Source organism: Ailuropoda melanoleuca, chromosome 16 (assembly GCF_002007445.2).
Source record: "Ailuropoda melanoleuca isolate Jingjing chromosome 16, ASM200744v2, whole genome shotgun sequence".
NCBI lineage: Eukaryota > Metazoa > Chordata > Mammalia > Carnivora > Ursidae > Ailuropoda > Ailuropoda melanoleuca.
In genome coordinates this window covers 9,242,062-9,261,577 of record NC_048233.1, presented here as the reverse complement: position 1 = coordinate 9,261,577, position 19,516 = coordinate 9,242,062, and the positions used below count along the sequence as shown (strand labels likewise).

The window sequence follows — 19,516 nt, the reverse complement described above, 5'->3', positions numbered from 1 at the left end:
CATTCAAAATATAGACAAATGGCCATTCTGTGTGGTATTTAATTTAATGCAGATTGTTTTCAAATTGCTATACTGTTTGTGATATAGAAAAATGTCTTTAAGTTATTCTAAATCTATTCTTCACTACAGGAGCTCCCTGGTAGAGAAGAGCTCTTGTTCCCATGTAGAACATGAGATTTTTTCATGTTCTCTTCTAAAACATCTCCATAACTTTCTTCCTACTGGATTCATCACTGATCACTGCTTCAGTTTGTCTAATCTTACCCAATCCCTTCTCCATAATTATGTGTGTGTCTTGTGTGTGTCGTGTGTGTGTGTGTGTGTTGTGTTGGTGTAAGAACCAAGGGAGAAATAAAAACCTACTGTGCAGAGGAATGGCAATAGAACTTACCATTTAAATGGATCCCCACATCTTATTTTAGTGTTTCCTTCTACAAGTATTTGCACCTTGAAAACCGAGCTCCTCAGAAATTCATTTTCTGAAGAAAGAGGTCACCTTTTGCTTAAATAGAGAAAATGAGAGGTTTATACCAGATCAGTGGATCTCCAATGCCACCTGAATGATGTTTGCATTAGTATCCTTAAAGCACCCATTCATTTCCCTGTGTCTTATTCTTGACTTTCTGAATCAGAATCTCTTGTGTGGATGCTGGTTTCTTTGAGGCTTAAATTCCCCGCTGCATTTTTGTGCACTGTCAGCTTACAAATTGCGTAACTTAAAAATGCTTTTCTGATTTTACACTGCAAGAATCTACGAGACCTGACTATTGTTACCTCTTAGGATACTTTTCCAGGGAGGTTCAGGCAGCTTCACAGAAACTTTCTGCTCTGCCGCGAACTTCGTTTGCTTTTCCAAATTAACAACAAGTAGAGTAAAATAGAGCCACGTGAATTCCTTGGAATTCATGCCCAAAACTAGGTCACATCAACAGATGATCTATGGCATTAGTATACTTGAGATTAATGGTATTTTTTATTTCATTACTGTAATGAATCTTGATGGATTCTTAGACAGCATAGTGATTAACCATTTAATTTTAAAATTACATTTAAGGTGTGTGTTTTTTTTTTAATAAGGGTATTTGTTCCAGTGTTTCTTTCATACTTCGTTTCACTTCAGAAGAATAGCTTTTTTTTTGTGGTCTACTGTCCTGTCTGATTAATTGTGCCTTTGTGTTTAGGGTGGAGATGAAGAGGACATTTTATTCACTGCATATGTTGTTGGAGCCTTCCTTGAAGCTGGACTCAATTTTACTGTATGGCTTCCCATCATCCTTGAGTTCTAGTCACTTAAATGCACATTAAATCAATTATGGATTCAGAATGATCCGAAATTGTCAGACTGAATGAAACATCAAGAGAGCGTTTAATTCATTACCACCCCCTAAGTGACTGCTGCTCAAAGTTTTTTTGATTTGTAGGAACTGGTGATGAGCACTGTTGAGTTTTTCTCTAGGGAGAATACACAACTGCACACATGCACAAGCTTTTTATACCATTTCGGGTATTGAGATATCTCCTGAAGTTCATCCATGAATTTCAGGTTAAGAATCCCTAGTCTATGTACAGACATAACCCAATATTCTGTTTGTCTAATCAATTCACTGTGTAAACATTTTCAACTTAAGAATGATTCATATTGGCTAACCCCCCAATCCCAAATTCAGATTATCTGACTAAAAAATCTATTCCTGAACTAAGATAGCAGGAATTTTCACTGTCATTAGTATATCTCGAAAATCATCTTTAGAAATATAAGCCTCTATTTTAGGCATTAGAGTAAAATATCTTGGTCTAAAAATAAATTCATTCTTATGCTTTGCCACATAGAAGAAATACATATTATTAATTAAAATATAACTGATGAGATATAAAACTGTTATTTTCATATTACTTAATTTTATTTCCCAAATACTAATATTGCCATTAAAAATGAATTTCAACAATATTTATAAGGTATAATACATGTGTGTATATGAATAAGCTTGTATGTAAAATATACCTCAAGGATATATTATATACATTTTAAAGAACGATTAGTTTAAATATTGAGCAAGCTTATAAAGTATTCAGATATTTAAATATATTTAAAATATATAAATATATAAATATAAATATATATTTAAATATATTTAAAATATATTATCCTTCTCCTTGACTAGTTTCCTGCCGTACGAAATGGGCTCTTTTGCCTGGAGGAGGCACTGGAAGGTGGCATCACTAATGGCTACATCCATGCAATTCTTGCTTATGCTTTCGCATTAGCTGAAAGAGAGAAGCAAGTGGAATCCTTACTCCAGATCCTGGATCAATCTGCTACCAAAACAAGTAAGTAGTATTCTTCATTTTTACTAATGGGGTTGACCTTGAGAAGAAGGCAATGAAACTTACTTAGCAATCGTATAGGAACCCCGTCTTCACCGCTATGCTTCTATTTCTCTTACGGAATTTCTCAGTGGCCCCTTCATCTTTAAAGAACATTATACATTTTCTACTTCCCTCTTTCTCCTCTCTGCTACTTTCTCTTCAAATAAGCGAAGTAAAGGAAATCAAGCATGATGACCACGCCATAGACCAAAAGTACTGTTTGTGCAACTTAATCACGCACCACTTTTAACCTCAGGAAGTTGCTACTGGAGGCTGTATGAGTGTGCTCGGGCCGCCATAACCAAACACCCCGACTAGGTGGCTTCAACAACAGAAATGTATTATCTCATGGTTCTGGAGGCTAGAAGTCCAAGACTGAGGTGTCAACGGGTGTGGTTTCTTCTAAATTCTCTCTCCTTGGCTTATAGTTGGCTGTCTTCTCCCTCTATCTTCACAAGGGCTTTTCTCTCTGTGCCTGCCTATCCAGTGTCCCCTCTGTATATCCCGATTTCCTCTTCTTATTGGAACTCCAGTCATACGGGATTAGGGCCCACTCTAACAGCTTCATTTTAATGGAATCACCCCTTTAAAAAAAAAGCCCTATCTCCAAATATAGTCACATTCTGAGGTACTGGAGATTAGGACTTGAATATGTGAATTTTAAGAGGACACATCTTGGGGAGCCTGGGTGGCTCAGTCTTTAAGCATCTGCCTTCGGCTCAGGTCATGATCCCAGCGTTCTGGGATCGAAGCCCCACATAGGGCTCCCTGCTCGGTGGGAAGCCTGCTTCTCCCTCTCCCTCTGCCCCTGCTTATGTGCTCTCTCTCTCTGTCAAATAAATAAATAAAATCTTAAAAAAAAAAAAAGAGGAGACATCTCAGCCCACAGCAGGGGCCAGGAATGGAATTTGCACTGTTCTTATGTGTAATTAGTGGTATTTATAGGGACTCTGTGAAAATTCTTCCTTTTCCTCAGATAATGTGATATATTGGGAAAGAGCAAAGAAACCCAAGACGGAAGCATCCCCATCCTTTATTCCTCATGCACCTTCAGCTGAGACCGAGAAGACTTGTTACGTGCTGTTGGCTCTTCTTTCTAAGAAAACTCCCGACCTTACCTATGCGAGTAAGATCGTGCAGTGGCTTGCCCAACAGATGAATTCCCATGGGGGCTTCTCTTCCACTCAGGTGATTGATGTGCTCCTGATCGTAATAACAATAGGTGTAATGCAAAAGATGTTACTTTTCATTAATCTAGATAGCAAAGGTAATCATAAAAAATGCCTCCTGAGATGAAAAATATCTGATATCATGTATCCTGTTATTTAGTCAACAACTATTTATTGGGCCATTCTTGTGTAACAGACACTAGTAAAAATTCACTATGTACAAATGAACAAACTAAGGCCTCTTTTCAAGGAATTTATGACTTATTTATACCTCCACTTACGCAGTAAAAGTAGAATATAGGTTTAGAAGAGATGGTTGTCATAGAGTCTTGATGATAAGTTAGCTATCCAATGATATATGATACTACATATCAACCAACCAAGTAGAAAGATTCTATTTCTGTGGTTTATACATTGTTAATACAAATAAAAGGAATGCTAACAGAAGAAAGGGGTATAAAAAGAATAGTGGTTTATGTCTTAACAGGAAAAAAGTTAAAATTCAAAGAAATGCAGTTTCATTCCCACAAAGGAAATCTTGGCTTCCCTCCTTACTTTCTTTGCCGTAGTCTTAGTTTCTGAATAGAACCATGTGTTAGTGAATCTGCCGACGTCGTTTTCTGATTTTGATTCTTTTCCTCGAAGATCGATGGGCATAAGCATTCTCCAAGGCAGCCAAAATACTTAGCAAATTGACATAATGGAAATATTATTATATGATAATAATGTTATATAAACAATATTGTGCCAATTTTTAGAAAAGATTTGGCACGGGGTGCCTGGGTGGCACAGCGATTAAGCGTCTGCCTTCAGCTCAGGGCGTGATCCCGGCGTTGTGGGATCGAGCCCCACGTCAGGCTCCTCAGCTATGACTGCTTCTTCCTCTCCCACTCCCCCTGCTTGTGTTCCCTCTCTCGCTGGCTGTCTCTATCTCTGTCTAATAAATAAATAAAAAATCTTTAAAAAAAAAAAAAAAAGAAAAGATTTGGCACTGTTTTCAACAGTAGAGATTACACTTTGTAAAATCTTTTAGACTACTGAAATCTAAGATTTGTTGAGGGAGACTAAATGACAACAGTTGCATAAGCCAAATGTATTTTCCTGTTGTTTAGGATTTTTTCTTGGTGTTCTGTTGACTTAAGAATATTTTTATGGATTGACTTAAAGTTCATGGTCAAATGATGACTCATATTGCATCGTATCAAGCTTAGATCTTTGCTTCTACTGTTCTTTGCAGGATACTGCCGTCTGTCTTCTTGCCATAACCCACTACATGAAGTTCACCTTCTCTGATGATCAAAACACTGTCACCTTTAGCAGTGAAGAATCCAGTAAGATTTTCCAGGTTAACAATGACAATCGTTTACTGGTCCAGCGGTCCGAACTAACAAAAGCACATGGACAATACACAGTAGATGTGGAAGGACAAGGTTGTGCATTTATCCAGGTAATAGAAATCTACCTGAGATAGGGATAAATGTTTGCCAGTTAAAGAGCAAAACTATCCTTTCAGCTATTATTTAAATTATATAAATAATATAAATAACACAGACTGTTATTTTACCATTGTGTATTTCCATTATTGTCTGTTCTTTCTGTCATTGATATTTTCTAATAAATAGCTGAAAATGCAAATTATTTTACAAAGAGATATTTACTCTGAAACATAGCTGGGTAACTGAGGAGTTTCTTGAAGAATGTCACCGTTAGAAAGCATTCTGATATTTCCATTATGTCAAGGTTACTTGCTTATGTAAAGATTCTTGCATCTTTAAAAACTGAACAGTTATATATTGCCTTTTTCCCTGATGGTAAATAAGTAAAATAATGTGCAATAATAATGAAAATAGAGAAAAAATAAGTCCTTCAGTTCTTACTACAGGATAAATGAATGGATTGTCTTCTGATTTGCTATTCTTTCTAGGGGACTCTAAGGTATAATGTACTACTACCTAAAAAAGCATCTGGATTTTCCCTTTCCTTGGAAATGATCAAGAAAAACTCTTCAGATACATTCCAGAGTAATTCTGATCTGACAGTAACCCTCAAGTAAGTGTCCCATTTTGATATCAACTCCTGGGTTAGAAAGATGGTAATAGATGAAAAAAATAATTGTTTTAAACAGTAGCAAAATCAATATTAATGATGGTAACCAGATGAGTTCATCTGGTTGGTGGTGATATTTCTGTAGCATAGTCTCTTTCTAGCTCTCTGTGTGCACACCACAGTCTAGTACTTACGCAAGTAAGATGTATACTGTAGGCAAGTATAAACTTCAAAGTTTCTGCCTCACTGATATGCCAGCAATGCCTCCATTGTTTTGTGTGTGTGGAAGTACTGTCAGATTTGGACAATGGAGTTGATATTTTTCTCCTAAAGACAAGCACAGGTGGGCCAACATCAGAAAACTTACGAGGCTTATTCTATAACTGCATACAGCAAAATTTTAGACTTTTATTTTTTGGAGTTGACAAAGTAATTCTCTTGCATTATAATTTACAGCTGCCAGAGAGTTTTAGCCCTCATTAATATGTGGGGAGACACTGAGTAAAATTCATTTGGGGGATTGTTCTTGGGATTTCCAAATGAAAATCTCTTAAACATCCGAGCTAAGATAAGAACTACATACACCACAAAACTCTCAACTACGTGTCCCAACAATGCTGTCCAGAGTTAGGGACATAAACTACATGGGTTGGGGGCATGCCTCCTCTAAGATTCTGCCAAAATCTTGCCTTCTAAACAAAGATATCCTTTAGGTATTGTGCAAATCTAAGGCTAACATAAGTATATGTGATATAAATTTATCAGCTTTGTTTATAAGCTAGGAGTTTGAGGCCCCAAAGAGATTGGGGAGATTCCAGGTCCAGATAATTCACTCTTTATTTCAACTTACGTGTCCACTGTCACTCTAGTTGTGCCTATTCTCAGATGTTTGAGAGTGACTTTCTTCAGATGTTCCCTCTTCAGCTTTTTGCCTTTGCTCCGGATATATGGCCAGTTGGTATCTACGTATCCACCATCCTTGCTGTAAGATAGGTCACCTTTCTAGACTGTTGTCTAAATTTGTTTGTTTTTAAATTTCAGGTATACTGGAATTCGCAATAACTCTAATATGGTCCTTGTTGATGTAAAAATGCTGTCAGGGTTTACTCCAGTCATGGCATCCATCGAGGAGGTAAATAGTAGACGCCTACACTTTCAGCACAGAAAAAACAATAGTGTGTAGGTAAAATAATTGGTTAGCCAAACAAAGTCATGCAGTTCTTCCTTTAAACAAATGTATTCAGAGTTCATGTTTATTTTTGCTGTAATGCTAGAGAGACAGTGTTTTTAATTTGTAGCTATTGGCAGTCATTTTTCCCATAGTTCATAATTGAGTTCTTTATTTAGTCCTTACTTGTTGTTTATAAAATATCATGGCACAGGGAACATCCATAATACAGATTCCTGACAATCGGTTAAGTAAAAAGCATGAAACATTCAATACTGGAAGGTATTCTTTAATATTTATTCTCCATGCCTCCCTGCCAATTTCTATAAAGCTTGAAAACAATGGCCGAGTGATGAAGACTGAAGTCAAGAATGACCATGTTCTTTTCTACTTGGAAACTGTAAGTTGAGCAATAACTGTTTTTTTCTTCCATGGCTTTCTCTTCTTTTCTGAAGATAATAAGATGCTTGTATTTTATTCACATGTAGATGAATATATCCAGTTGACACTTGAACGACACAGGTTTGAACTGCATGGGTCCACTCACACAGGATTTTTTTTTTAATAAATGCAGTACAATACTGTAAATATATTCTTTCTTCTTTATGATTTTCTTAATAACATTTTCTTTAGTTTGCTTTACTGTAAGAAAGCAGTATATAATACATATAACCTACAGAATAGATGTTGTTCATGTTATCAGTAAGGCTTCTGGTCATCAGTAAGCTGTTAGTAGTTAAGTTTTGGGGAATTCAAAATTTATATGCAGATTTTCAACTGCACAGGGGGGTTGGTGACCTGAACCCCTGCATTGTTTGAGGATCAGCTGTATATATGAAAGGATTTGTCAGAAAATATGGGATATTAAAGAAGATCAGTGTTCTTCAATCCCACTGATAATCTATCTTCTCCCTGTTGACTCTAACATTATTTCATATGTGTTTTAGCTACTTTACTAGGCAACTCTCAAGTCAGAAATATCGTGACCCTGTCTTTCATTCCTTACGATACCTAACAGAGTATGACCACAGAGCAGATGTGTAATTCTTTTATAGTTTGACCTGAACTCCAACAAAGGCTGGAAGGAGTTTGAGTAATCCCTTCTATCATTACCATTCACATAAAGGCCTACATTACCCTCATGCTTTCAACTAGATTTCTTGCACCTCACTACAAGCAATGTAACTTAAAATTTCATATAATTTAATGTCACCAAACTCATTATTTTGTCATTATGTAAGATCCTGATACCCTAGATCTATTAAATTGGGTAAATTATGAACTTCTGGAGATAATTTGCTCTGTGATTTTCTTTTTGCAGACCTGCTGATGTATTTATACCTAATGTATTTATGATTTGTGTCTTTGTGTGGTGCAGTCCTGATGTATTTATACTTTGTATCTTTACAGGTTTTTGGTACAGCAAACCATTTTACTTTCTCTGTTGAGCAAACCAACCTTGTGTCCAACATTCAGCCAGCCCCCGTTATGGTCTATGATTATTATGAAAAAGGTAGGCAAGCAACGCCATGCCCTATAGCTACTGAACATTATATCTATATCTAAGACTCCCTGAGCCACTAAGTTTTCCAAAATCATCCTCCATCATCAAAGACTAAATGACGACTGGCTTTACTTTATATAAATTGATATTTTTTTCTCTTTGATTTATCTTCTGACTGGGTCATTTTCCAGTTACCAGAGTTTTTCAACTCCTAGAATCCTTTTGATATAGTGTGAGAGGGCTCCCCTTTAACTTAAAATACAAACCATGCTGAGCCTCAGGTTCCCTTTGTTGTTATTTTTGTTGTTGTTAATGCCAAGACTTACCATTTCATGCTACTTTTATGGACTTGGATTTGACAAGGGGAGCAGGCAATATTCTGAAATGTTATAGGAAAGTCTTGATAGATTAGCTTCCAAAACAATGACTAAGATGTTGTAAAGACCATAAAAATTTTCCCTGGAAGGTCAGTGCTGTTAGTTTCTCATTGAATGTCATATAAAGTCTGTCAAGAAGTATTTGAATTCCTGCTCTGTCATTTACTAATTGAGTGTACTTCATGAAATGCCTTAAACTTTAATAGGATATTTTTGGATTTAGAAAATGAAGAAGAGATCAACTGTCTTATAAAATTATTGGAAAGATTAGATCTGATGTATCTATACTGTCTGACATAATCTGATTATAGAAGGTTGAAAATTTAAGAACGGTGAACTTTCCTTTATTTTCCAGATGAATATGCCCTTGTTTCTTACAACATCAACAGTGTGTCAGTTTCCCAGTGAGACAAATAAAGCCCGGGAAAAGGTAAGGAAATTACAAATATTGAAACACATCTGGTGCTAAAGTGAAACCTAAAAAAGATACAATGGACGAAGCACAGAGAAGTCTGTGATAAGTCACAGGGTTGAATAGCTATGTGCACCAGATGAGTATTCTGATAGTCATTAAGATTTTATTTATTTCTTCAAAATAGCTTTAAAGAATTTACAACTATATATGTGCCTTTTATCCATGTCTTATTTTTAAAAATCACTCACCTGTGTTTTATAAGTTGATAGGTCATTAAATACATACGTACCTATATGTATACATATCCACGTATGTAATCACATATGTATGTGTGTGTGTTTGTATATATGTATGTTTGCTTAGCTATATCTATATATTTATTTATATACACACACAGAGTTATTTATTCTTTAAACTATGTTTTTAAATCCTAGGTGGAAAGCTATTCCCTTTGGACAAACTCATTCTTCTGTATCAAACCTGGAAGAAAACCGTGAACCGTCTCCTGTACTGAATATACTGCAATCTTCCATGACTTCTTTCTTATTAGATTTTATTTCTTTATTATCCCATAAAATGCTCTCACTTCTCATCTGAGTCTGTGATTTTCTTTTCTTTCAGTATATTACACATAATTTTCATCCTAGAAAACTCAGGACTTTCTTTGATGGCAACTCTCATAATTTGTTTTATTGTGGTCAATTCTGAATTTAGACATTATGGTGTACATAATATAGAATCCTCCAGTATCCAGAGGAAGAGAGAGAACATGAGGGTCAGTGGACATGAGGGAAAGAGATTAAGTTGGAGAGGACTTCGTATGAGCTCAAGGAAATAAAAGAAACACACACAATAGAAAACACATAGACTCTTCTCCGTGAAATATCATCAAAGAATGGGGGAGAAGAACCTAGAAAGTCGTAAATTAATTGATGGATTTATTGAATTCCCATACTTGATTGAGAGGGTAATCCAAGGGTATTTTATCTTTTTAAAAAGTATTTTATTGTACTGATCTTGTCACTTATTACTGAAAAGCAAAATTCAATGTCTATCCTTTGCTCCACTTAACACTACTGATAAAACAATAAATCAATATTGAGAAAACCAAGGCAGGAGGAAACTGGAGAAAATAAGGATAGATATGAAAACAATTTTCTCTACTGCTTCATATAGTCTTCTAACCCTGCTGAGATAGTGGTAGAGGCAAAAAACAGATACAGATAAATTCTCCAGTTGTGGGGTTAAAAACAAATTGGAAACAGAGTATACTAGGATCTATCATCAGGACCCAACAAATTAAAAATAGAGTGTTTTAATAGACGATGGTTAGACTTACTTATTTTTGTAGTCTCCCTGCCCAGTGTATACTGCTAATAGTTCTTAAATTACAACTGGGCTGTTAATAAATGTTTATTAATTGATTTATCATAGATAAACTGCTAGTGTCAGTCCACATCTGGCGTTACAAAAGTTTATTTCACTGTGTTAAGAATTTCTTTATACTGGGGCACTTGGGTGGCTCAGTCGTTAAGCAGCTGCCTTCGGCTCAGGGTATGTATGATCCCAGGGTCCTGCTCGAGCCCCACATCAGGCTCCTTTGTNGGGGCACTTGGGTGGCTCAGTCGTTAAGCAGCTGCCTTCGGCTCAGGGTATGTATGATCCCAGGGTCCTGGGATCGAGCCCCACATCAGGCTCCTTCGCTAGGAACCTGCTTCTTCCTCTCCCACTCCCCCTGCTTGTGTTCCCTCTCTCGCTGGCTGTCTCTCTCTCTGTCAAATAAATAAATAAAATCTTTAAAAAAAAAAAAAAGAATTTCTTTATACCTTCTCAGTTCTCTTATTTTACCAAAACATGGCACATCAGAGGTGTAGTTATGACATCAGTACTCATAGTTTTTAAAAATACCCTAGGCTCTATACAGACTTGGGGATTTCACCGAAGGAAAAAATAGGACTCTTCTAGTACATTTTGTGCTAAAGATTCAAGTAAAATAAAGGGAATTTACTTTGTGGTAAATAATGTCTTTTTGTGGGAAACTTTATTTTTCCTAAATAAATAATTCTCAATCCTCATTTTACTTGGCATGTATCCAAAAGTCCACTGATGTCATAAAATTGTTTCTCAAATTCTAAGCAGGCAAGGAGGGCATGGGGAGGTCTGCCACTGGCTATGGTTCAAGGCATAGAGAAAGTGAATTTGATGTTTATATTTGCAAAATGTCTTTGTCAGTATGGGAGGTGACAGGGAACTGAGATCTAAATATCTTCTAAAGGATAAAAGACTATTGGGGCACCTGGGTGGCTCAGTCATTGGGCGTCTGCCTTTCACTCAGGGTGTGATCCCGGAGTCCTGGGATCGAGCCCCACATCAGGGCTCCTCTGCTGGGAGCCTGCTTCTTCCTCTCCCACTCCCCCTGCTTGTGTTCCCTCTCTCGCTGGCTGTCTCTGTCTGTGTCAAATTGATAAAATAAAATCTTTAAAAAATAAATAAATAAATAAATAAATAAAAGAATTATTTTTAAAAAAAAAGAATAAAAGGCTATTGATGAACAATATAGTTCTGTTACTTGCCCTTTACACTGAAACCTCTTTCCAGCTTATGTTGGACAAGAAACCAAAATCATTTCCCTGGTCCACATTTTAATATAAAATGGAGCATATCGGACATTCCAGTTTAGGAATGTTGAATGGGAAATGCCAAGTTTTGATGTGATTGTGTGTGTTGACATGTACGCATGTGTTTAAGAAGGGATCTTTAGTAAACTAGACCACCGTGGAGGTCTAGTTTAGCCTTCACGGAGGCTGTACAGCTCTGATCTAGACGAGGCTCTTTGATCTCATGTTATCAAAGCATCGCAGGACACATGCCCCTCTTGCCCCTTTACACAAAAGTACTTTGACAATGGGAAGAATTCATTCCCTCTATCATGTTTTTAGGTAGTAATCACACTTTTTTTGCATTTTGAAATAAGTTATGGATACATTTAACAAGTACATGAAATACTTAACCCTAACATCCCCTTTACTGTCTTCTAGAAATCTCTCGTTGGCCTCCTCCTCATTCTATCAATTTTTTTTCTCTTTTCTTAGATCTCAATCTCTTTCTGTTTATTGTTTTATTTTTCTTCCATCATCACTTAAAGGTTTGTGCCCTCTCTCCCCATAATGTACACTTCCCTTCTCGCTATCTAGATACTTATTGATCTTCTTTTCTTGGCTCCACTTTCTTTTCCCAAACATTAAATTATGTTTTTCATCATGATTCTAGCAAGTCCTTTTCTCTTTGCACTATATACACTAAAAATCCTGCAAAATTAAAATTCACATCTGATTCCCAGATATATGCCTCTCCATCTACCTTTCAGCCCCATGAATCCCACTGTCTACCATACCTTAGCTAAATGTCCCACAGGCACCTCAGTACTATCCATCATTTACCCCCAAACCAGGTTTTTTTACTGAGATCCCTATCTCAGTGTGTGACAATATCACCACTAAACAATTACCTACTATCAACCTTAAACTCCTTCCCTGTCTCATCTCTCACATTCTACTCCTTACTGTTGATAATGGACCAGTGTTGACCTACCACATGATCCACTTGCTTTTATCCACACTGCCCGGTTGCCTTAGTTTAGACCACCAGTCTTGAGTGCATATATGCACCCAAAACTTCTTCAGATGGTCAGGCTATATCAGTGAATGAAAATAGTAAGAAACCGCTACTATTGGAGCTTATATTTTAATGGGAGAGAGAGACATGGAATATAATCAAACAATATACGTAGGCATAAACACAGAAACACAGATAAGCAAAATATAAGACATTGGAAGGTGATAGTGTTATGGAAAATAAAAACTGTAGAGATGGGTGGGAGGACCCAAAATGTCCAGGGAGATGGGAAGAGAAGGACTGAAATACTAGGTAGATTCAGGTTCAACCTCATTGAGGCAGTGAAATTTGAGCAAAGGTTTGAAGGAGGTGAGGGAGTCAGCTACATAGATGTCTGAGGGAAGAATACTCCAGACCACGAAAGCAACTGGAAAAACAGGAACTTGTGTTTTGCTCTGGCCTCAGGGGGCTTTTGAATGAATCATAATTGTTAAGCCAATCTCATTATCTCAGTTCCCTCTGGCAGGGAGTGGTGTCCCTGGGTGTCCCTGCTAGAATACAGACTCTGAGATGGAGATCTGTGTGTAGGGGGTTTGAATCAGGAGGGCTTTAAAGAATAACACTAGTGGAGGATAAAAGAATCTGGATTGTACAGGGGAGAGGAGTTGAGCTGCGAAGGACTCCAATAAAAATTTCAGCCCATAGAGAGCTTTGGTGCCAGGATAGGCTTCTGGAATTCTTCCATCTTTTTTTTTGTTGTTGTTAGATTTTATTTATTTGAGAAAGAGCGAGAGAACACAAGCAGGAAGAATGGCAGGCAGAGGGAGAGGGAGAAGTAGGCTCCCCACTGATCAGGGAGCCTGATGCAGGGCTTGATCCTAGGACCCTGGGGTCATGACCCGAGCCAAAGGCAGATACTTAACCAACTGAGACACCCAGGTGTCCTGGAATGTTCCCCATCTTAAGGCGAGGGAGGCAGGTCTTTATACCACCACAGCACCTATTATGGGAAACGAAGCTGCTATTAAGAAGAAGGGGGAACTTGGGTAAAAAGTCTCTCTGATACTGAGGCAAATTTTCAGAGCTGAATTCATCTAAGAGCCAACAGCCATCAACATTTCTAGAAGCTGGTGTTGCAGGATTGCAGGGTTTTGTCTCCGAGTCCATGAATGAATCTCAGGGTCGATGAATGAATCTCAGGGTCATAAAAGGGTGAAGTGAAGTAAAAGGTCCTTAAGTGGAGGTGAGAGCAGAAAGGAAAGATAAAGCTCTCTAGAGTAAGAGGGGTCCCGAATGGGTTGCCAGGGAGGGATTTTAGTGGCAATCTTTTATTGAGAACTTGACCAGGAAGCTTGTGGCCTTGAGATCTTAGCTGCCTTGGTTTAAGCAAGGACTATTGATACCATCCTTAATGACTTACTTCTTTGAGGTCCGACAGCCGCCAACGAAAAATACTCCCTAACATCCATGGCCAGGTGGTCTGGTCTATTCCTTATCTCTTGTTCACTCTGTCTTAGGCTTCTGCTGGCCAGGAATAGATTCAGAGCCCAGCCAGGGGTCCCCTCTCTCTCCCTGCCTATATCTTAACCCTTTCCTTACTCACTGGGATTATGAGTATTTCTGCCATAGAGGAGACTATTCTGAAGAGCACACCACAGATCACTACTTTGGTCCAGCAATGAGATACAAGAACCAAATCTGATTAAGGACCTATACAGGGATGTCTTTTGGGACAGCATCCGGAATGACTTTGCTCCTTGGTAGAAAAGAAGGAGGGGGTGGAGAGAGAGAGAGGAAGATATTCAGGAGATTGAGGAGGAGAAAAGTCTTTTTCTGCTGACTCCTTTAAGATTGAGGTATTGTTGGAAATAAATAGCCTTTGGTACTGCAGGAGGCAAGCTGTCACCCAAAGGCAAACAATACTGAACCACCAAGTGTGAAGCAGAAAGAGTGAGAGAAACCCCTTGGTGGCATTGGGTAAGCTGCTGAACCAGCGCCGATACCACCTTCCTCAGAATTTGTGCCAGAAGAGAGAAATGTTTGATTTTTTTAAGTCTCTATTAGTTAAGCATTCTGTTACTTGCAGCTGATAAAGATGGTCTCATCATTTTTCCGCAATTCTTCACCTTTTTTTTCCCTATCCTATCTTTATATAGAATTTGTGATATCTCCTTTTTTTAAGTTCTTTCTAGATTACTGATCCAGATAAATCATTTTGGAGAGGGGCCAGTACAGAGGCTAACTGACTGACATGAATCACCCGTTGTTCACAGTAACATTCTTCACAACTAGAACTTGGGTGTATGTGTGTGTGAAACTAGATCTCGACAGGGACTTACCCAAGGTTTCCTGTGTGTCAGGCACTGTACTCACTTTTTTTCTTTTAAAGTGATAGAAGCTTATTAAGTGAAGATACAGAAAAAGCTCTCAAGAGTGAGAGGGGTCCCAACAGGGTTGCCAGCGAGGGCCTTTAGGGTTGGTCTTTTATTGGGGGGGGGGGATGGGCTAGCCCAGCGATGGGTATTAAGCAGGGCATGTATTGCATGGAGCAGGGGGTGTTATACGCAAACAATGAATCATGGAGCGCTAAGTCAAAAACTAACGAAGTATTGTAGCAGTTCAATGAAGTCTCAAAGGATTTCAAAAACAAACCAAAAAGAAAGAAAGCTAACCAGGGAACTTAAATCCTTTCAACATCTCTACTGATAACACCTCAATGGCTTACTTCCTTTTTAGGGGCTGGTTATTCTTTGTTGGTCACAGGTGATTATCATAAAGACACACCCCCCCCACACAACCCACCCCACAAGCCTTATCTCTGGTTTCCCCACACCTCCACAGTTTTGGGATTTCTGTGCACTAATCACTTTAAATATATTAATTTATTTAATCCCCACAACAAGCTTATAAAAGATTGTTATTATCATTCTCATTTAGGGACAAAGAAAGAGAAACACAGGGAATTTCAGTAACTTAGTCACGGTCATTCCTCTGGTAAGAACTAGGATCCAAACACTGGCTTTGAAGCTTTAGAACTTTTGCACTATAACTGCTTTGCAAAGAAAGGTAGGAAAATTCTACACACCAATCACAACCTTAACATACCAATATTGAAAAGATGAGGTGAGTGAATGTGGTTTCCTTTGGGCTACAACAAAAGTAGGACTTTATTTATGCAAAGGGGTTGCGTTTACTGCAAACCTTTCCCAGCATCGTGCATTCATTCCCAGTCACGCTCCACGTGAAAGACTAAGTCTGCCTCTGCTGGCAAAAAGATCTGGAAATTTTTATAACTTGCTAGAAAAACTTTGATGCCAAAATCAAAACAAGTTTACAGACACCTTATTATTTTCAGTAACAGTAACTCAGAAGAGAACACTGTGAGCTTGCTAGCCCTGACAGAGCCCCACCACAGGTACGGACTCTGTGGGTCTTCACACAAAGAGAGGTCTGAAGGGAGAACACAGATGAGCATTGCTTACCATCTACTGCATGAAATATCTGCCTGTTGAGGTTATGGGTAGAACTCTCGTCAAGAACAGGTTCCACAGAGGGAAGGACAAGTTCTCATTTGTTACGTGACTCGTACTAAGTTCCTGGCAGATTTCTCTAAGCCCTTAAGCCTCTACCCTAGCACTGAATGTTATGCAAAGTACTGATACTCAAAGTTTGCAAAATGGTTAGGGTTCTTCCCAGAAGTTTTATGTTTTAATATTAAAAATTATAAATACCACCTGTACTTTAAAGAAAATGAAGCAAGAAAGGTGGAAGGACAAAACAGAAGTTACACTTCAAAATTAACTTTGAAACTGACAATATGTTTTCACTAAGATGGGAAATATAATTTCATCTTTTTCTTTCTTATTTTGACTTTTCATGAGTATTTATTACCTACTTATTTTTTAATAGTATATATTGCCTCTATACTTTTCAATCATTTTTCAATGTAGATAAGAGTAACCGGATATAAAATGTCTTTGTATATTAAATACATGAATATATTGAAATAAAAGCACACAGTATCCATTAATAACATTATTGCAATATATTCACAAATACACAGACTTGGACTTACGTTTTCTTTATATTTCATTTTGACAATTACTAGACTCATTCTCTTGATTTCATAAAGGAAGTCGCTGCTCTTTTGAAAATATTTACCATAAACGGATCCCCAAGATGCGTTTTAGACTAGAGCAATGATCTTGAAATTAAGAATGCTATTTTAGATTTTGCTTGGACCTCTTATTAGTAACTATGAGGAGGCCTTATCCCAGTATTATACTTTTATACTTCATGATCAAATATATCTCTGCCTTACAGGATGAAAAAAACATACAATGGAGGGGCACCTGGGTGGCTCAGTCAATTTAAGCGTCTGCCTTCAGCTCAGGTTATGATTCCAGGGCTGTAGGATTGAGCCCCACTTCTGGCTCTCTGCTCAGCGGGGAGTCTGCTTCTCCCCCTACTCCTTCCTCGACACTTGCTTGCGTGTGCATGCACACTTGCTGTCTCTGAAATAAATAAATAAAATCTTAAAAAAAAAAAATACACTGGAACGTATGTGAATAGAAAAAGGGGGATTTACCATATGTTGGAAGTGTGACCCCAATTTTGCCTGATGAAAAACCCAACCTGAGAATCAGAAGCAACCATTCAGCATTCTTACTCCTTGAATTTTTCCTAAAAACCTTGTGTGTGCCTGTGTTTGGGGATACATACATATTTCTTCTATGGTTGCTATTTCACATTTAAATTTCACATTTAAACAACTAGATAACTGTTACCAAATTTAGAGGGTGTGTTTTAGAGATACGTGCATGCACACGCATGCACACACAATGGCTACTGCGAAAAATTCACTTTGGATGTTCCCGGGGGACATCTTAAAGCAATAAGCAATCATAGTCTCAGTCAGATGCAACTGAATTACAATCAGAGGCAAGTATAAGCAAGATTAAGAGAATCAGTCTGTGAGTATTATAATTCCATGGAAAAAGAAAATAAACCAATATTTCAAACATGAGCCCCAGAGAGAAAATTGTAAGGGTAGATACTACAAAGTTTAGTTGCTAATTGGCAATCTAGAGAATTCTCATATGGGGAAGTCAATTTAGTGAGCTTGAAGGTAGATATATATTTATTTATCAGAGGAGTAGCTATTGAAATATTTAATCATTATGATTGTGTCTACCAAATCAGGTCAGATTACATGTATATGTGTAAATATAAACTCAACTCATCTTATTAAAAGTAAGTGTTATGGTAATTTTTCTTCATTCAACAAACTTAAACGTTTATAATAATTACCTTGTGTTTTCAAAACTCTTCATGTTGAATTTCCTCTAATTAAGGCATCCAAATTACAATATGTTAATAAATTCTTAGAAAACATTTGACTTCCAAATATGCCCCATTGCTGGTATGATTTATATTCTGCATTTTAATTAATAAAGATGTCCTAAATGTAAGCACCATTTCAGAGTCGTACCTTGGAGGGCGTGTTATGACAAGGGGCAAAGAAATGCCAAGGGATCATGGGGCGCCTGGGTGGCTCAGTCGTTAAGCGTCTGCCTTCAGCTCAGGGCGTGATCCCGGTGTTATAGGATCAAGCCCCACATCGGGCTCCTCCTGGGAGCCTGCTTCTTCCTCTCCCACTCCCCCTGCTTGTCTCTCTCTCACTGGCTGTCTCTGTGTCAAATAAATAAATAAAATCTTAAAAAAAAAAAAAGAAAAGAAAGAAAGAAAGAAATGCCAATGGATCAGTAATGGGAAAACCTGAAGAGGAGTAGATTTTTGTTGTTGCTTTTCATAAGGGATAACATACAGCATCACCAGTCTGACACGGCTTCCTATCTGTGAGGTAGAGAATTCTTGGGTTAAAGGCATAAAGACATAGTCTTGGTCAACTAAGTGGGACCAATTTTCTTTAGGTTTGGCCCAAAACCTTCAAAGTAAAGAAATACACACTACAAGGTTGTCTTTTTAGAAAGAGGTGAGTGAAAATATAACAAGAAGAAAACACAAGTCAGTACCTCCTTAAATTGGCTATACCCTGTGTCAACCTTGTAAAAGAAAAAGGTAAGCAATTGAGCCAGCAAAATTGAGTTTATTCAAGCATAAAAGAGGAGTTACAATTCAATACAAGCAAATTATGGTGAACCATAGGCAAATCCAGAGAACAGAGGAAAACAGCATCATTTTATAGAGGAAAGGGGGAAGATGGGAGGAGTTGTTTTGAGCAAAAGTTTATTGAAGTAAAATGAGAATTTGAAGCTGTGATAGCTTCTCATTGGCTGCAGACAAGGGCAGCTTGCTGTTGTGGCCAAAAGAAAACTATCCTTCCTGCTGGACTATGAAGCTGTGATAAGTGCACGTGCATAAAAGCCCTCTTTCCTTGGCTTGACAACAGCAATTTTTTAAAAAGATTGATTTATTTATTTGAGAGAGAGAGAGAGAGAGTCCTGGAGGGGTGTATAGAGGGAGAAAGACAATCTTAAGCAGGCTCCACACCCAGCGTAGAGCCTGACACAGGGCTCCATCTCACAACCCTGAGATCATGACCTGAGCTGAAATCAAGTCCAACACCCAACTGACTGGGCCACCCAGGCACCCCCACCAACTGCAATTTTGAGTTAGGTTTCCTTAACATATTTTCACATCTGAACACTAGGTGATGACTAGCCTTAGTCCTATTTATGATCTGGAATGTGCAACAGTTGGGAACTCAGCAAAAGACACTATCAGTTGGAAAGGTGAATCATTCTCCATTAAAAGAACAGCGTCCAATTCTGAGTTACACTGTCTCACCACTGTTAAACCACTGTCTAAATGGGTTTTTGTTTTAAAAATTTG

At 37.8% G+C, this 19,516-nt stretch overlaps 1 protein-coding gene across 6 annotated transcripts in view; it reads left to right on the top strand.

The window, feature by feature from the left end:
- Positions 1-9,783, top strand: part of LOC100471213 (ovostatin homolog 2-like) — a 92,793-nt gene extending 83,010 nt beyond the window's left edge. For all 6 annotated transcript variants that reach the window (XM_034645922.1, XM_034645919.1, XM_034645920.1 and 3 more), the window contains 10 exons: positions 1,182-1,256; positions 2,163-2,328; positions 3,344-3,555; positions 4,774-4,983; positions 5,461-5,585; positions 6,624-6,714; positions 7,082-7,150; positions 8,161-8,263; positions 8,987-9,061; positions 9,481-9,783. In XM_034645922.1, the coding sequence (XP_034501813.1) occupies positions 1,182-1,256; positions 2,163-2,328; positions 3,344-3,555; positions 4,774-4,983; positions 5,461-5,585; positions 6,624-6,714; positions 7,082-7,150; positions 8,161-8,263; positions 8,987-9,039 (1,104 nt within the window). In that variant the 3' untranslated portion in view covers positions 9,040-9,061; positions 9,481-9,783. The remainder of the gene's footprint in view (positions 1-1,181; positions 1,257-2,162; positions 2,329-3,343; positions 3,556-4,773; positions 4,984-5,460; positions 5,586-6,623; positions 6,715-7,081; positions 7,151-8,160; positions 8,264-8,986; positions 9,062-9,480) is intronic.
- Positions 9,784-19,516: the final 9,733 nt, after the last annotated feature.